The sequence below is a fragment of the Typopeltis vanoorti genome, chromosome 12, assembly GCF_054136105.1.
Source record: "Typopeltis vanoorti isolate ZY-2024b chromosome 12, IOZ_Tvanoo_1.0, whole genome shotgun sequence".
In the NCBI taxonomy this organism is placed as follows: domain Eukaryota; kingdom Metazoa; phylum Arthropoda; class Arachnida; order Uropygi; family Thelyphonidae; genus Typopeltis; species Typopeltis vanoorti.
The window spans coordinates 63,700,500-63,719,948 of record NC_143560.1 but is presented as its reverse complement, the minus strand read 5'-3'; the positions used below and the strand labels follow the sequence as shown (position 1 = coordinate 63,719,948).

The window sequence follows — 19,449 nt, the reverse complement described above, 5'->3', positions numbered from 1 at the left end:
ATACTTTTTTTCCATCTGAATTAAAAACTAAGAATATTTCAAAAGAAATACAACTGAAAACAGGCTTAAGAATATAAAGTTGAGACTGAATGGATATATGTGGTAAGTGATTGGGCATGGGCAGGTGAGGTTGGGAAATTACAACCAACAAGTGGCTTGAATAGGACTGGTAATAGACCTAAAAATGAACTACTGTCTTTGTTTACAAATGCCAGAAGTATCAGAAATAAGGGACACGAAATGGTGTAACTGCTGGAGTTTATTTGCCCCAAAATCATTGGAATATGCCCTTTCCAGATCTACAAAACTTAAATATAGATCTTTGTTATATTCCCATGATTTCTCAACTATTTGTTGTAAAGTGAAAATCTGATACTAACAGCCTCTGTTTGGCCTGAATCCAGCTTGTTCTTCACCAAGCTTCCCTTCCACAATCCTTCTCAACCATTTCTCAAGTACACTTACATAAATCTTACCAAGAACACTCAGTAGAGAAATACCTCTGTAATTCTCACATTCAGTTTTATTTCCCTTTTCATATGGGTACTATGAGAGCTCCACTCCAATCATCTGCATTTCATCCCTCTGTCCAGGACTTCTGAACTATCAGTGCAACCACTGTAAGACTTTTATACTTCCATACTTGAGCATTTCTGGTTGAATAATATACTCCAGCTGTCTTATTATTATGGGTGATTTAAATTATGGCAGTATAGATTGGAATGGAGAGATAGCATTTGGGAATAAGGAAAATGAATTTCTCAAGTTCTTCAGAGGTAACTATCTCAGGCGGCATGTAAAGGAGGGCACACGAGGATTGAGAGTTTTAGATCTGATCATTACATCAGAGGATGTAATTGTGATTGGGATTTCACACTTTCCTTCAGTTGGTGAGTGTGATCATGAAGTGACCCCTGGAGTTGTGGCTAGCCATATGCAGACTTTTGTGAGGAAAAGATATATGTGGAATTATAAGGCTGGTGATTATGACAAGCTTGAAACTATAGCATGGAATGAGGAGTTGAGTGGTAAGGAAATAAATGCTGCTTGGGAATCGACAAAGAAATACATAACGGCATCAATGTGTGAATATATTCCGAGGGCGCCAAAAGGCTAAATAAGGTACGTGTAAAATGGATGAATGAGAGGCTCAGTATGAAATCTGGAAGAAGGTACTTTGGAGACAGTACAGGATAGTAAGGAAAACAAAAGTGCAGTATGAGCAGAAATTAGCAAATAAGGCAAAGAAAAACCCTATACAGTTTCTTAGACATGTGGCAGGTAGTAGAAAGAATGATCATGGTAAGAGATGTTAATGGATTTATTTATTTCGTGTGCAAACTACAAAAAATGTAATATCATGCGTAAAAATGATTAAAAGCATACATTTAAAGAAACAGACATTAAAAGAATATGGATTAAAAGCATACATTAAGAGACAAAAATTCCACTTGCATAAAATATTACACAAAAACATAAAATGTCAAATTTCACTCATCTAGTGACTAATATACTTTAAAGCTGTTTCATTACACTGCATTAAATCTTCTCAGGTACATATATTATATAATGTCTATTAGGCAGCATTGCAGAAGATGATCCATGGTTTGTGTTTCACCGCACGAGCAGCTGTTATTGTCTGTGTAGCCCCCATCTGGCCATATTCTGCTTTGATCTGCCCATTCCGGAACGAAGTCTATTCAATGTCTTCCATCTTTGCCAGTCTAGATGTAAGCCGGATGGAAGAGATTCATTTAAGTTCAGAGCCTCTGGCGATTGTTCTTACCACTTGTTGACCTGTGGGTCTGTGCTCTGTGGCTTTTATGGAATCAACCAACGGTTCCACTGAGTGAATAAAACTTTTCATTGAGTTTAGCCTCCTATTTACTGCAACATGTCCATACAAAGGATGCCGTTCATCATTTAGTTGTTGTTTCCACTCATATCTACTCTGGGTTGTTCTTCTGATATGAGGAAGTGCAATACCAGACAGTGGATGGTCAATTTTTGTAGGCTTAAGGTAATGTGCTGACACGTTTCATTAAGAACCTTGTCAATAATTATGATATGTGATGATCTTTCCCAAACAGGGCTAGCATACTCAGCTGTCGAAAAGCAAAGTGCCAGTGCAAAGGTGCAGTACTTGTGGACTTGCACCACACCGAGATGATGTTAATCGGACAGGATATTATTACGTGTTTGAATTTTAGCTACTACCTTCTCTATGTGTCTCTTATAACTTAAGGTCCTATCTAGTGTGACACCTAGGTAAGTTGGATTTGGATAATTGACCAATTTCACACTATTCCATTTTATATTCAACTTTCCCCTTCCCTCCCTGTTATTGAGATGGAAAAGACATTCGAGTTTTACTGGGATTTGGTTTCAGTTGGTTTTCCTTATAGTAAACTGCAAGGGTTTCTAGTTCTTGTGAGCTGCTTCTCAATGTTATCAAAGGATTTTGTTTGATAAGTTCTGCATATAAGAAGGTTCTTGAGTGTGGGTTTATAGGTTGGTCGTTAATATATATATATATATATATATATATATATATATATATACTGAAGAGGAGGGAAGAGAGCACACTTCCCTGAGGTAGAACCATTTTTCTGGATACACCATCTGCTCTTTTTTCCTTGAAAATCAACAAAGAATCTCCTGCTGAATAGCACCTCCACTAACCGATAGCTGTTTGTCATGCTGTAAATTTTGATTATAAGCTTTGCAAGATTTAGTGTGTCATATGCTGCTGTCAAATCTATAAATACAGCTCCCGTTGCTAACTCCCTTTCAAAGCCATCTTTTATCAGCACTTTCTCTATTTCTGGGCTTAGTCTGTTCAAGATTAACCTCTCATACAGCTTCGGCATATAGGAGAGCTATAGGCCTGTAGCTCTTTGGATCCTCAGCAGGTTTACCTGGTTTCAGGATAGGTATTACTTTCGTTTGCCTCCATATGCTGGGTATTTTAGCAAATTTCCAACAAAAGTTGAAAAATTCTAACAACCACTCCTTTGCCTTTTCTCACAGATTTCTTAGTATCTCGTTACTGATATCACCTATATCGGCAGCTTTTCCTGGTTTTAAGACTTTTAGGGCATTTTATAGGTCCTCTTTAGTAAATGGTTCTTTGAAGAGATTCTTTTCTGAATCCCTAACTTTTTTAATGTAATCTTTAGGTATTTTAACTTTGGTACTCTGTTTACCATTCAGAGATAGTCGAGTTGCAATTTGGTTTGCATTTATATTAACCTTGGCTGCTGCTGTTGTGAGGTCACCAGATAATTTTTTGAGCAAAAACCAGGCTTTCCTGCTACTGTGTTTCATATCTAAGCTTTTAATTTTCTCTGCTCATTGTTGACTTCTTTTCTCAGACAGTGTTGCTATAAGTTCCTCTCCTGCATCAATTGTTGCTGATGAAAATGGATCTTTATCATATAAGGTCACAATATCTTTCATATATTTCTATGTTGTGTTCTGTAAAACCTGGAATATAACAAGTTCTACAACCCCTTGGTAGCAGACCGTCTTAAGTGTACAGGACATAGGAGAGGATGGCTTAATTGTGAGTGGGCAGGACTGGCAGTAGCACTGCCATGCCTGTTTAATAAGTCTTACAACAGCACAGGTTCCAAGGGAGTGGAAAGAAGGTAAAATTGTTCCACTGCATAAAGCTTATGCAGTGGAATATGTAACTTCAAAAAATAGGCCAATCTGTATATCTGGAATTGTGGTGAAGGTATTAAAGTGACTGGTGAGAAGAAGGATATACAAATGGGTTGATAACAGCAGTATTCTCTGTGGTTATTAGCATGGGTTTGTTAAAGGGTGGTCATGCTTTACTAACTTACTTATGTACTATAACAAGGTGACAAATACCATGGACAGAGGAGATGCATATACAGTGGTGAACTTGGATTTTGCAAAAGTTTTTAATAGACTGCCGCATGAAAAGCTGTTAAATGAATTTAAACAGATGGGATTGGATAACAGACTTCTGAGCTGGATCAGTGACCGGCTATGAGATAGGTATCAGAAAGTTGTGTATGGGGGAGTGCAGTATCCTGAAAGAGAATGGTCACTATTGGTGTGCCACAGGGGTTAGTTTTGGGATCATTGTTGTTCAATTTGTATGTTAATGATATTGGGATGGGTTTAACCAGTGATATGCAGCTGTTTACAGATGCTAAACTGGGGAGAGAGCAATGCAGAGTCAAGCAGATATTATGGCCTCAGAGGAGGACTTGAATAGATTGCATGAATGGGCAAGTGAGTGGAACTATCAGTTCAATGTTGCAAAGTGTAAGGTTTTGAGATTTGGTAAGCAATGATGGGATGCAAAATATACAATTGGTGGGGGAAACTTTAAAGGAAGCAGAGGAGATGAAAAATCTGGAAGTGGTGGTGAACAGGGAGCTGAAAAACAGGGGCCATATTGCAAAAGTTAATAAGATGTCACATCGGATAATGGCAATGATGTGGAAGACCCTGACATGCAGAAATAAAGAGGCTATGACGCCATTGTATAAGGTTTTGATCAGGTCTCATATGGATTATTGTGCAAAGATTTGGTATCAGGTTTTATGGTGATGAGAATATGTTGGAAAGGGGTTCAGAGAAGATTCACAAAAGTAGTCAGTCAGTGCTTTTTGGAATGTGGAGTACAAGGACAGATTGAGAAAATGACATGGAAGGGATTTTTCATTGAATGGGAGTGGAGAAGGGGGAGGGTAGAACAAGAGGCCATTACTGGAAACTGTATAAGGAGGGTGTGAGCAGAGGAGTGAAGAGAAGGTTCTTTGCATGGAGAGTGGAATGCATTGCCTGATTGTGTTGTGAGTGTAGATACACTGAATCAGTTTAAGGCACAGTTGGATGAGCATTGTGTGCAACGATGTTACCGCCCACAATGAGTCTCTGACTCCATGGAGATATGTTAATAATAATAATATACAGTTGACAAAGAAGAATGGGATCCAATTTAAACTAAAGGTAAATAAAATCATATTCACATTAAACAAGATGTGTGTATATTCATAACTAGTGATGTGGATTCAGTGCACCTTGTCTGGTTGCTGAATGGATAATCTTCAGTCATTACTTGATGAAACATTAGCACAAACATTGTAAACAGTTTCAACTGGTAACTGCAAATGATATGAAGTTTATTGGTTAATATTTAGGTGCAATCATTACTTAACTTTATTTTAAATGTAAATCTCATCCACAAAAGGTTGTTATAACCTACTATACATTAGTACTATGGGTGGATTAAGAGTCAGATAATCCAAAAGTTCTACGCTACAGACCAAACATAGAATTAACCTTTTAAAGCAAGATGAACTTCATCTATGACAGTGGGATTCAAACACAACATGGCCTACTTGCTGCAGGGCAGAAATGCTATTTACTTGGCCAGCCAAGCAAAAATTTTCAATTTTAAATTAAGAAATTAAATGACTAACCTATAAAAAAAGCGAATATGGAATATAAGTTGAAGACCTAACTTGGAGAAAAAAAAGATTATCTCATAAGATATGAAAAATAAGATACTTATAACAGCAGTAATACACATAATTTAAATTGTGTGATAAATTAAAGCAAAAAAAAAAGAAACATCTTACTACAACATCCAGTCGAGGTTGGGCTTTATTACCAGCATCACTAAGCTGTAGAGAGAATACAGACTCCCCTCCAGAAACTAAAATAAAATCAAAATTCAATAAATTTTATTTCAGTAGAAATGTATTTAAGATTTTCATATTAAGATTTTATTTTTGATAAGATTCATCAGAAAAGATGTACCTACCCATATGTTACAATTTCATAAATTACTCAGACACACAGTGGATACAATGATAATTCAACGAGATTTCATTAAATGTTTTGCACCAATAATTTTCTTCCAAACTGGTGAGTAGCTGTCGTATAATGCGGATGTTAGGTTCCATAGAAATGCAGTGTTATATAAATCAGATTATGCACGACTCAGATCATATAGAAAAAGTAGGGTTATGTTCTGAAATCGTTTTTTTTTTTTTTTTTCAATTATATAAACAACAATGGCATATCCAACAAAAATATATTTTTATTCAATTCAGGTAATTCATGTAAGTTAAGAAAATGTACAAACTATGAAACAATACATAGTATAAACTTATAAAAATGCTTAAGGGTCAAAGCTGTATAACTGAGAGGAGAACTTCATATTGCCTTTAAAAGGAATGCAGAGAACCAACCAGGGCTTCTGACCTACATGTCAATCCTCACCTTTTCGTGGTGCACCCTGTTAGGTAAGGTATCTACCTGGATACTGAACAAATGAGGATGGACTGACAATTTAGGATTTAGCCAACCAAATTGTATTCTTATTGGCTTAAATCAAAAATATAGAATGATGGTACAACATGACAGAATTTCATGCCGGCTGGGGCGTCACCCAGTTAAACAAGACCCTCGTTGTTTTCGCCAGGGAACCAGGGCAAACAGCGAAAAGTCAGCTACTGGAACAAATCCTAAAATACACACCAACTCAACATCACCAGAGTTTAAGATTGGTACTATCAACATAAGAAGCCTGAAAGACAAAGAAATGGAATTAGCTGAGGAATTGAATAAGTACCAGATCGACATAATAGGGCAACTGAAACCAAAAAGATAAAAACTGGTGAGATCTTTCTGAGCAATAAATGCAAAATGTTATATTCAGGCAATGACAATCAAGGAAAAGAAGGAGTAGCCATAGTATTCAACACAAAATATGCGGCTAATCTTCTTGAATGGCAGGCAGTCTCAAGTAGAGTGATGTGGACAAATATCAGAATGGGGAATTGGACAATGAGACTTATTTTTGCATATGGTTCCACGGAAGGTTCTACTAAGGTAGAATTGGAGGAATTTTATGAGGCTTTAGAAAAAGCAATGAAAAATGAAAAGTTGGTCTTTGTTGGGGATCTAAATAGCAGAGTAGGACATAATTGTCAGATATACAAAAATATTTTGGGAAAATTTGGAGAAAACAGCAAAGCTAACAATAATGGCAAATACCTGTTGGATTTTTGCTCAGGACATGGACTGGTTATTATTAACACCATGGTCCAACATAAAAATGTGCACAAATTCACATGGAGAGAAAAGGCAAGTAATAAGAAAAGTCTGATTAACCATGTTATTGTCGATAGTGATGTTTTCTCCTTGGTGAAGGACACCAGAGTGTACGGATTTGAAATTATAAGTGATCACATTTAGTCTTGAGCAACATAAAATTGAATTTCATATTGAAAAGAAGAACATGTAAAAAAATCATGAAAGTTTTAAAGCGAATAAAAAAAAAAAAAAAAAAATTTTAAAAAAATTAAAGCAAATAAAAAAAAGTTGAGCAGCTCTCAGATGTAAACTGTAGACTAAAATACACAAACATTATTCAAGAATCACCAAACCTTGGTGATTCAGTGGCAAATCCTGAAGAAAACACTGCATGATTCAGCCAGAGAAACATGTGGTGAGGTTGACTGCAAGGATAGAAAAATCAGAACTCCATGGTGGACACAGGAAGTTAAGGAGGCAGTGAAGGAAAAGAAGAAAGCATATCAAAAGTTACTGGAAAATAAATCAGCTTGTACTCTTAGTGAATACAGAGAGAAATGTAAGAAAGCTAAACACTTTGTAAAACTAGCTAAACAAAAGTCATGGGAAGACTTTGGCAAGAACATAGAAAATAAATATCAAGAAGGTAGCAAAATATTTTGGAGGTTGTTGAAGAAGCTTAGAAATGGAAGAAAGAGCTAATCTCAGGTGGTATAGTCACTAAAACAGAATGGGAGTATGATGAAAGATTAGCAAAACAAGTGTTCTCTGCCTGATTAACTGGAAAAAGACCTAGAGGAAGACCAACACATAGGTGGATTGTTATGGTAAAAAGTGCCTTAGAAGAAAGAAATATCATCATAATCATCAAATTCCTGCCATGTACCCTCAAGGAGTGTACAGGATATGATAGTACTACTTGAAAAAAATTACATCATTATTAATTTCCTATCTACAATTTTCCTCCAAATCAGTCTGTTACTTATCAAGACTCCAACATTATCAGATCTTATATTTCTATCGTCTAAAGCACTTTGTACCGTATCAATCCATCTATATCTTGGTCTTCCTCTGGGTCGTTTTGCTGCCAACCTGGCAGAGAACACTTGTTTTGCTAATCTTTCCTCGCCCATTCTGTTTAAGTGACAATACCACTTGAGATTAGCTCTGCTAACGCATTCCTGGATGCCGGCAATGTCAAGTTCTTTCCTAATATCCTCGTTTTTAGTTTGATATTGCCATTGATGCCATCTGTTCACGCCTATAATCTTTCTCAGGACTCGCATATCTGTGGTCTCTAGTCTTTGGTCAAGTGTTTTACTTCTGACCCAGCTCTCAGATCCATAAGTTAAAACTGGTTTGAACACTGTCTTGTATACAGCTAATTTAGTGTTCCGACTAATTTCTCTCTTATTCCATATGAATTTATTCAATTGACTTTCCACCATACCAGCTTTGCTGATTCTGTTGTCTATTTCTATATTTAATTTACCATCTTCAGTAAAAATCGTGCCTAAATAGCTGAAATGTTTTACTTGTTCCACAGGTTCTCCATTCATAACACAGTTGACATTTTCAATGATTCTGCCTATTTTCATTGTCTTTGTCTTTTTATTGCTGATCTTCATACCATATCTATTACAACAGCTATTCAATTTAGTCAGAGACTCTTGCAGACTTGTAGCAGATTTATTTAGAAGTATAACATCGTCTGCATAAAGTAAAGAGCTGACATTAACATCTCCAATTTTGATATCATGTTTAATACCACTTTCCTTCATAATGTGATCCATATAGATAATGAATAACAGAGGGGATAATGTACATCCTTGTCTCACACCAGATTTAACATTAAACAATCTTCCTGTACTTCCTTCAATTCTAACTGCTGACTTACAACTCAAATAAAGACTAAGTATTGCTTGATATAATGCCCCATTGACACCATATAACTGCAGCGTATTGAATAGCTTCTCTCTTGGCACCTTGTCATATGCCTTTTCCAAATCGACAAAACTTAAATACAGATCTTTGTTATAGACCCATGCTTTCTCGACTATTTGTCGTAAAGTGAAGATCTGATCCTGACAGCCTCTATTTGGCCTGAATCCAGCTTGTTCTTCACCAACCTTTTCTTCCACAATTCTTCTCAACCATTTCTCAAGTATAGTTGCATAGATCTTGCCAGGAACACTCAGTAGGGAAATACCTCTGTAATTCTCACATGCTGTTTTATTTCCCTTTTTATATATGGGTACTATGAGAGCTCTACTCCAATCATCGGGAATTCGCCCCTCTGTCCAGGCTTTCTGAACTATGCAGTGCAGCCACTGTAAGACTCTTATACCACCATACTTCAGCATTTCTGGTCGAATATCATCTACTCCTGCTGCCTTTCCACATTTCAAGCCTTTGATGGCATTTTCTACTTCAAGTATGGATATGTATTCCTGACTGCATGCGTGGTCAGTGTTTTTTACCACTGTGCTGTCATCACTGCTTGTTTCATTTAGCAGTTTTTCAAAGTAATTACTCCATACTTCAAGGATATCTTTTTCTCCTGTTTTCATGTCACCTTTATCATCTCTAACTCCTTTTACAGCACTCTTTCCTCCATTCCTAAGCTTCTTCAACAACCTCCAGAATATTTTGCCACCTTCTTGATATTTATTTTCTATATTCTTGCCAAAGTCCTTCCATGACTTTTGTTTAGCTAGTTTTACACACTGTTTAGCTTTCTTACATTTGTCTCTGTATTCTGTAAGAGTAAAAGCTGACTTATTTGCCAGGAACTTTTGATATGCTTTCTTCTTTTCCTTCACTGCCTCTTTAACTTCCTGTGTCCACCAGAGAGTTCTGATATTTTTATCCTTGCACACAACCTTACAACATGCCTCTCTGGCAGAATCAATCAATGTTTTCTTCAGAGTTTGCCACTGAATCTCCAAGGTTTGATTCCTGTTCTCAAACTGTTTCATTTTCTTTTCAATAATCTTTCTGTATTTTAGTCTACAGTTCACATCTGAGAGCTGCTCAACTTTTATTCGCTTTAAAACTTTCTTACATGTTATTCTTTTCAATATGAAATTCAATTTTATCCTGCTCAAGACTAAATAGTGATCGCTTCCAATTTCAAATCCTCTGTACACTCTGGTGTCCTGCACCAGGGAGAAACATCACTATCAACAATAACATAGTCAATGAGACTTTTCTTATCCCTAGCCTCTTCTCTTCATGTGAATTTGTGCACATTTTTATGTTGGAACATGGTGTTGGTAATAACCAGTCCATGTCCTGAGCAGAAATCCAACAGATATTTGCCATTATTATTAGCTTTGCTCTTTTCTCCAAATTTTCCCAAAATATTTTTGTATGTCTCACAATCATTTCCTACTCTGCTATTTAGATCCCCAACAAGGACCAACTTTTCATTTTTCATTGTGTCAGTTACTTTTTCTAAAGCCTCAAAAAACTCCTCCACTTCTACCTTAGTAGAACCTTCTGTGGGACCATAGGCACAAATAAGTCTCATTGTCCAGTTCCCCATTCTCATATTTGCCCACATTACTCTACTTGAGACTGATTGCCATTCAAGAAGATTAGCCTCGTATTTTGTGTTGAATACTATGGCTACTCCTTCTTTTCCTTCATTGTCATTGCCTGAATATAACATTTTGTATTTATTGCTCAGAAAGATCTCATCAAATTTTATCTTTTTTGTTTCAGTCATCCCTATTATGTCGATCTGGTACTTGTCTAATTCTTCAGCTAGCTCCATTTCTTTGTCATTCAGGCTTCTTATGTTGATAATACCGATCTTTAACTGTGGTGATGTTGAGTTGGGGTTTGTTTTCAGATTTGTTCCAGTAGCTGACTTTTCGCTGTTCGCTCTGGTTCCCTGGCAAAAACAACGGAGGCCTTGTTTAACCGGGCGACACACCAGCCGGCATGAAATTCTGTCATGTTGTACAATCATTTTTTATTTTGGTTTAACCAATAAGAATACAATTTGGTCGTGAATTTTCCAGAGCACTCCATTGAAGGATCCACATCCGTAAAATGACTTTCTAACTTTCTTGCCAAGTCCAATCCTTCAGCTAATTTCTTTCAACTGAATCCTTTAACGGATTCTTCACAATCAGAATCTCTGGCAGAACTTCGCCACCATTTGGTTCAACGTCATCTATTAATTGTACCAGTTCCTTCTCATTTAAATCTGTTTCCCAATGAATTAATTCACTAATTTCGTTTTCAACCATATCACGAAAGCCCTGTCCACCAAAACATGTACAATATTTATTATGACTTAGTTCTTCATCCACTGGAGGATACAAAATTTTGTTCCAGAAAGACTTCAGGCCATATTTTTTTCCAGCAAGTATTCAGTGTAGAGGGTTGTAATTCCTTAATGGATAGAGAAATAATTTTCACAATTCAATATTGAAAACTCTTTCCACACTTGAGGCAGTGCCATGTTTGGATTAAATTCCATTTTTTCCAAAATTAATTGGAATGTTCAACAAATATAATATGATTTAAATGTTGATATTATTCCTTGGTAGAGTGGTTGAATACGTGAAGTAGTATTAGGCAACCAAAAAGTTATTTTAATATTCAGATGACTTAGATTTGTTGGGTGGGCTGGTTCGTTATCAAAAATTAGTAAAAATTTGAAGTCAATATTCCTTTTCTTTGTCTAACTTTCTAGGTTGGGTAAAAAACACTTGAAAAATCAATTTTCAAACATGCTAGCTCTAACCTGTAAAGGGTATTTCCCCTGATATAAATTCACTACTTATAACTACATGTGTGATGTGGGCAGACACAAATTTAACAAACATAAAATTTGATTTTTAAGTTGCACAGTGAAAAATATATGAAAAGATAAAGGGTTACTACAATACTTATACAAAACACAGTACTTATACAATGTGGCTTTGACTGTGTTATATCAAAGCCACATTGTTGAATAAGGGTTATCTGTACAAGAATATTTCAATTATTTGACAGTGTTGGGAAACTAATTTGGTGGTTGGTTAAAGGGTACCAGGACTCAGAAGACATTCTAAACTGTTTAAGGAGTAGCTGAGAATCAAATCGAAATTGAATATATATTTCGTTTTTTCCATGGATTATTCACTGCCATTCTTTGCTTCAAATGCTGTTTTGCTAATTTTTATCTTCCACATTAGTTTACTTAGTGTTGAAAACTGCAAAAGGTGTTCTGAAGGTGTCTTTATTATGACAATTCTACATTCAAAATAGATGTCAGTAGGCAGAAAAAAAAAAAAAAAAAAAAAAAAAAAAAAAAAAAAAAAAACATAGTGAAAAGAGTTGAATGACTTAAACCAAGAGTTAGGTAAAAGGGGGTTTAATAATAAAACACGACTAGTTTTGGCTTATAACAGCCTTCATCAGGTGACATTATAAAAGAAAAAACACAAAACATTGAAGGTTAAAAAAACTATGAACAGCATAGAGAGTCTCTATACATAATTAGTATGAAAATGATGTAGTTGTATTTAAAGCTGTTCTTTCGTTTGTTGCATTGCTAGGAGAGTGCGTGCTTGCAGCATCACATGAACGCCAGTACATGATTACAGCTGAATGACTATCTAGGAAGTTGTAGCTCAAGTTATTATTTAGATGTTCAGGGTTGAGGATGATTTCTCTAGATTCTATGATTTTTCTCTCCAATTCATCATGGCAACGAAAGATATTAGCAGATCTGTCCCAGCAGACTGTATGACTTGGGGTTTCATCATTAGGATTAGCCGAGAAAAGGATATGGCTTGATAAAGCACTGGCTTGCTGTCTCTTGTAAGCAATGTCCCTCATGTGTTCCTCCATGCGTAATTCAATAGATTTGTCTGTCTGGCCAAAATAAGGAATATCACAATCACACCAAATTTTGTACACACCAGGAAATTTAAGATGATGATGACATGGTTTTGGGTGGCTTATTAAGGAGTGGATTTTTGGAAGTGGAAATACATGAGGGACATTGCTTACAAGAGACAGCGAGCCAGTGCCTTAACAAGCCATATCCTTTTCTCGGCTAATCCTAATGATAAACCCCAAGTCATACAGTCCACTGGGACAGATCTACTAACATATTTCGTTGTCATGATGAATTGGAGAGAAAAATCGTAGAATCTAGGGAAATCATCCTCAACCCTGAACATCTAAATAATAACTTGAGCTACAACCTCCCAGATAGTCATTCACCTGTAATCATGTACTGGCGTTCACGTGATGCTGCAAGCACACATTCTCCTAACAATGCAACAAACGAAAGAACAGTTTTAAATGCAACTACAAAGTTTTCATACTAATTATGTATAGAGACTCTCTATGTTGTTCATAGTTCTTTTAACCTTCAGTGTTTAGTGTTTTTTCTTTTATAATGTCACCTGATGAAGGCTGTTATAAGCCAAAACTAGTCGTGTTTTATTATTAAACCCCCTTTTACCTAACTCTCGGTTTAAGTCATTCACTCTTTTCACAACATGTATTTCAACCGAGTCAATAATTCATCATACATACATACATATATATATATATATATATATATATATATATATATTCATACATATAATATATGAAAATAAGGTAGACTTCGACTTCAAACTATTTCTCAACATAATTATCTCTGCCACAAAGTTTTTCATAGCTATTATAGTAAAACCCTTCAGGTTCCTTTCAGAACCCATTTTCTCACTGCTGCTTTGACTTGTTCACTATTTTCAAAATGAATACCTTTGAGATGTGTCAATTTAGGAAATAACTTTCAACATCCAGAATTCTAGGGTGTTTAACACCTACATATGAAATCTCTGTTAGCTGCTGAAGTGAACACGAATGTGACTTTGAAATGTCACTTTGACAAAACAATACTTGTCCTCAAACATGAAGATGATTAATTTCATTTTGGAGGTTTAATGGAGTATTAACGGTACTAAGAAAGGATTAAAAATTATTTTAATTCTTGTAATATTTCATATCAGTCACTGAGACATCTTTGGAGAATACAAACTAACACTTGTAACACACACAAAGGCAACATAATAATAAATGAAACATGGGCATTTGTAAAAGGTGGCCTAGGTTGTAAATTGGAATATCTGAGGATTAATGTTTCCCTTATTTGGGAAAGTTTCTTGCATCCGTATTTATCTAAATTCAGTTGATTTCTGAGTGCAGCTGCAGATTCCAAAAACAGCCTTTTATTTTTAAATTAACTGTGATGGAGCATAGTGTTTTTTGTTTTTTTTTTACCAGAAGATCCTGTGAGTGGTATCTAATACATGGTTGGCAAGACCAGACTGACCATAGTTGTCAATTGCAAATCTGTGTTTTGTTCATCTATTTGGATGGTGGCTGATCTGTCTGTTCAAAGTATGCCAACATGCAGGAACAGGGGGACTTTATATACTGGCACTGAGAGGAGTGTTGATATTTAGTGGAATGGATAAGGATAGCAAGTTTCTGGTGTGGCTCAAAAGCAGTGCAGAGGTGTTTTTTTTTTTTTTTTTTTTTTTTTTTTTACAGACCTGGCTATTTTTTGGGATGTTCCCCAGGTGATGGCATTCCTGAAATCCTTCTGAAGAGAAGACCAAGGATTTTTTTTTTTTTTTTTTTGTAAGAACTGTAGAGCCATTGGATAAGAAGGTGTGTATATATCTGAGTTCATTGAAAGAGGTTCCACTAGAAGAAAGATTGTAGGCTCTATTCGTTAGAGATTTAATGATGCCATATTATTGAGAGGGGTGGTGGTGGGAAAGTTTGTGAGTATATCTGCCTGTGTGAGTTGGTTTTCTGTATACAGTGAAGGAGAAGTAACAGTTTGGAAGGCATGTCACTAAGGTGTCTAAGGAAGGGTAATTTTAGTTTTCATTTTCCATCATAAACTGGATTCTTGCATGTAGACTATCGAGCTGACAGAGGAAGGAGTCTAATGTGTCTGGGCCATGAGGACAAATAGAAAACACATCTTAGCCAAACAGGTTTGAGAAAGATGAGCCTATGGCTCATTTTTCAAAATTTTCCATTTAAAATTGGCAAGTGGGAGTGAGAGGGGTTGGGGGAACCATAACAGGAACCCTCTATCTATTTGTAAATTCTGTTCTTCCAAGAAAAATATCCAGAATTGATGGCACAGGCAAGGAGATTTAATATATCAGAAAGAAAAACGTTTTTATAAGTATAAAGGTGTCATTCAAGGGAATATTGGTAAACAGTGAGATGATGTCAAAGCTTACAGATAGAAGTTTTTTCAACAGAAGTTTGAAAATGGGTCAAGTTTTTTTTCTGTGTGTGTGTGGGGGGGGGGGGGGGTAAGAGTGTTTGCAAGATGGGCACAAGGGTGGCTGATGAAGAGATACCAAAGAGTAGTATATGAATGAGTAGAATCCAGAAGGAAGGTGACTAGTGGTGTGATGCAAGGTTCTGTGCTTGGATCACTGCTATTTAATTTGTACATTATGATACAAGAAATGATTTGAAAGGAAATATTAAGTTGTTTGCTGATAACGTGAAATTCTGTAGTGTAATAGTTAATCGGGGCAAAGTAGTAAGCTTTCAGGATGACCTAAACAGGCTGACAGTGGCAGCCTGGGCAAAAGATAATGGATGACAATTTAATGTGGAAAAGTGTAAAGTTATGCATTTTGGGATGAAAGATCACAAGCTTTGTACTACACTAAAGAACTATACAGTCATACCCAGACTTACACGGTTTCTTATATGTACGTATTCCCGTCCCGCTTCACGCCTCACCACTGGTTGTATCTGTCAGGTGCCGGCCGCATTCACCAGTGTCGCACATGCTGTGAACAAGCACTGATGTGTTTCACATGGTCTCCATTCATACACGATTTTTATAGTCTACAAACCTTGCGAATGTTTAATGTTATGCTCTTGATAAAAATTTTATCACATAAAAAATAATAATGTCATCCAAAAGAAGCAATTCCGGTTCTTCTACAGCTAGCAAGAAAAGAAAAACATTGACTTTGGAAACAACACTCAACATTGTTAAGGATTTTGAAGGCGGAATGAAAATTGTGAGCTAGCAAAGAAGTTCGATCTACAGGAATCCACAGTAAGAACAATCATAAAAGTAAGTTTAGAGATTTTGGAGGCCATACATTCTAACGAGGAATGAATTGTAGCCACAAGGCAAGGAATAAAAAAATCATTAACTTGCTATGAAGAAATTTTGCATGACAAGAAAAAGACATTATGCCGTCAGACGAATCTATTAGATTTTATGAAACCATCGACATCGAAATAACTTTCTTTTTTTATGTACGAAAAACTACAATTATGATTATATCTCTTAAAAAATATAGGTGTTTTTGTAAACCTTTGGTCCCAATTGTATATATAACTTACATGCAAAATTATACCTCGAGTTACGCGAATTCGACTTACGTGTTTTTTGTTGGTCCCACCTACCGCGTAACTTCGGGGTTTTACTGTACTTTAAAAAACTGATGAAGCTAGGGATTTTGGGGTATTCGTGGATAGGAAGTTGAATTTCAGTGGGCTTAGAGAAAAGTGTCCAGGGTAGTGCATAGGATTACTTACATATTGAATAACAGCATGCAGAGATAAGGAAGTTAACATAACTCTTTATAAGGCTTTATTACAGTCATATCTGAATTGTTGCACACAAGTCTACTTGTGTGCAAGCCTGGGTTTCTTGGGGATGAGTAACAGTGAAGAGGATCCAGAGGCAAGTAACCAAAGTGATAAGTGGTCTGTGGAATGTTCCATAAGAGGATATAATGAGTTTGTATATAACAGAAGATGACTGATAAGCAGAACGATGGGTAAGATATAGATTTCTAGGATTGATTAGAAGATATTTTTTGCCACTTGGCTGGGGAAGTAAGGAAGAAGAGATCTCTGAAAAACTGACTAAGAGTGGTTAGTAAAGATTCAGGACTAGATTTTTCATTTGGAGAGAAGAATGGGCCAAAGTCTAATGTGAACAATTTATCAGTAAATTCATTCAATGAAAGGTCCAATGGGTATTGTGTGGATACCTTGGGCCTCCCATGATGAATGTTTGGACTCTATGGAGATTCCCATGAAATAATATTAATAAAAAAATGATCGTGAATGAATTCAGGCATGCAAAAGAGAAAAATTTAAATTAGCATCTTTACTATATGTGAACAGATGGTTAAGTTCAAAACTGCAGGAAAATGTAAACAGCTAGTGTTGAATATGATGAACTAACATTTAACTGACAGAATTCTTTACAAGATATCTAAAAATCATCAACATATTAAAAAGATCATTCAACATAGTTACAATCCCTTCCTAAACTTAATAATATTTAGGGCATAAACAACAGAAGGAAAAAAAAATTTACTTAGTTACTAATATTTTGCTGGATTTCTATCACTGTGGTAAAATAAAACACACAGAACATAGTGAAATACAAGCAATAAACAATTGGGTATCAACCCGAAGAATAAAATAGATTGAACATATGGAAAGAAGAAGTGAAGATAGAATAATAAAACAAGTCTATAGTTGGAAACCAAAGAATAAGAGAAGAACAGGAAGACCTAGAAAAAGACTAAAAGATACTATTAAAGAAGATGAAGTCTTGGTCGCAACAGATATTACATCTAATGTGTGAAGAAGAAGAAAACATACATGCACTACAAGGTATGGCACTTATGTATATCATCATCCATCCAAACAGTACAGCATCCTCAAATCACTTAAACACAGAGCCAGAGACATTCAATGACAACTCTTGCCACAGAATTCAAATATCTTTGCAACACTTTTTTTTAGCCAATAGCAGCAGCAACATCTGTATTAACAGACAAATTACTCCATGTCTCCCATTCATCCCACATCTGACACAAACTATTCTCATCTCTATAACCTGGATACATCTGAAAAGATAGCTAAATATCTTCACATAAATATATCTCTATACCACTCTCAAACCACACATTCAGTGAGCAACGTTCATCATTCTCTGAAAATCAGCTTTATCATCTTGCATTAAAGTTGCTTGTGTCTGCAACTTAGCCTACTTTGAACAAACTGGTAGATCTGTTAGCATTGGCCTGGAAGAACATAAAAACTTCATTCATGATCACTTGTATGGCAAGCCAGGATTAGTACACCATTGCATTACAGGGCTGAGTAACTATTTTTAGAATTAGTATCAGCTATGAAACACTTCCCTCATCTCTATAATTATGGCTGCATTAATTTGCCAAAATCTAGAAGACAGTTATTCTAGAAACATTTAGATGAACTTCTCTGAATTAACTTTATACTTTGAAGATGTTATATGAAGAACCACCAACACCTAAGCCTATCATTACATTTATTTCCTAAACTTTAGAGAAAACAGGTTCATTATTCAGATTTAATTTATGAAAATGAAAATTTCTCTGCATGCTCTTGGAGCAAATCTGCTTCTGCATAATAACTTAATTGTCCCAAATAATCCATCCTATGGTCAATGTAAAACTCCACACTGACAAAATTAGTTGTACGAGTGGAGGAATTACTGTGTATAATGATCAGCTATCTATTCCAGGGCAGGTGCTGCATGCCAGAACTTAGATTTGGGGGAACACCTTACAAAATTCTTTCATATTTTTTTTCCCAAGATGTCTGTAGATAATGGGAAACAAGTTAAACATTTAAGGTTGGTATATGTTCCACATGGGGAACATTTGTTGACAATTATTTTATCTTTAATCTTCTACTACTTTTGCACACATTATAGTACACTTCATCAGGAGAATGAAATAAAAAAATTACAATGATAAATTAAGAAAAAAGCAAATTAACAGTAACAGAATATTTGAAAACCTGATGATGTGCATGTGTAATTCATGTTGTGTTATGATGGCTAGCAACATGACGAGAAGAATATCTGAGATCAGTTTAGTTTTTGATGAAAGATGATCAAACCTGATGTAGGATCACACCTTGTTTCTTGAAACAGTGATGCAGTTTGTGTTTTTTAAACATTTCCAATGACTCTTTGAATGCTTTGATGAAAAAACTGGAGTCAATGTAGGCCATTTTTGTATGCTGCACTTGATGTTTTATCTCTGTTCCATATGCTATTAAGTCCCAATTTATGTTCCCCCCCCCTACACATCCTTGTATGTGTTCTGACATCTCCTCTCTCCTACCAGTCTTGTTTGCGCCACAAAGCAAATTCTACATGAAGATATCATTCAACAGGCTTCTGCGAAGATAGGACAATGCCGAAATATGTTAACCGGCATTAATCCACACGAAGATATCAAATAGACTATTTTTTATTTTCTCGATTAGTTTTATGAAATTCTTTTGTTTCACTTATCA

General features: G+C 35.7%; 1 protein-coding gene across 3 annotated transcripts in view; it reads right to left on the bottom strand.

Moving 5' to 3' along the window:
* LOC150100846 (histone-lysine N-methyltransferase EHMT1-like) overlaps window positions 1-19,449 on the bottom strand; it is a 416,509-nt gene that overhangs the window by 347,958 nt on the left and 49,102 nt on the right. For all 3 annotated transcript variants that reach the window (XM_090401402.1, XM_090401404.1, XM_090401403.1), the window contains exon 5: window positions 5,625-5,701. In XM_090401402.1, the coding sequence (XP_090257528.1) occupies window positions 5,625-5,701 (77 nt within the window). The remainder of the gene's footprint in view (window positions 1-5,624; window positions 5,702-19,449) is intronic.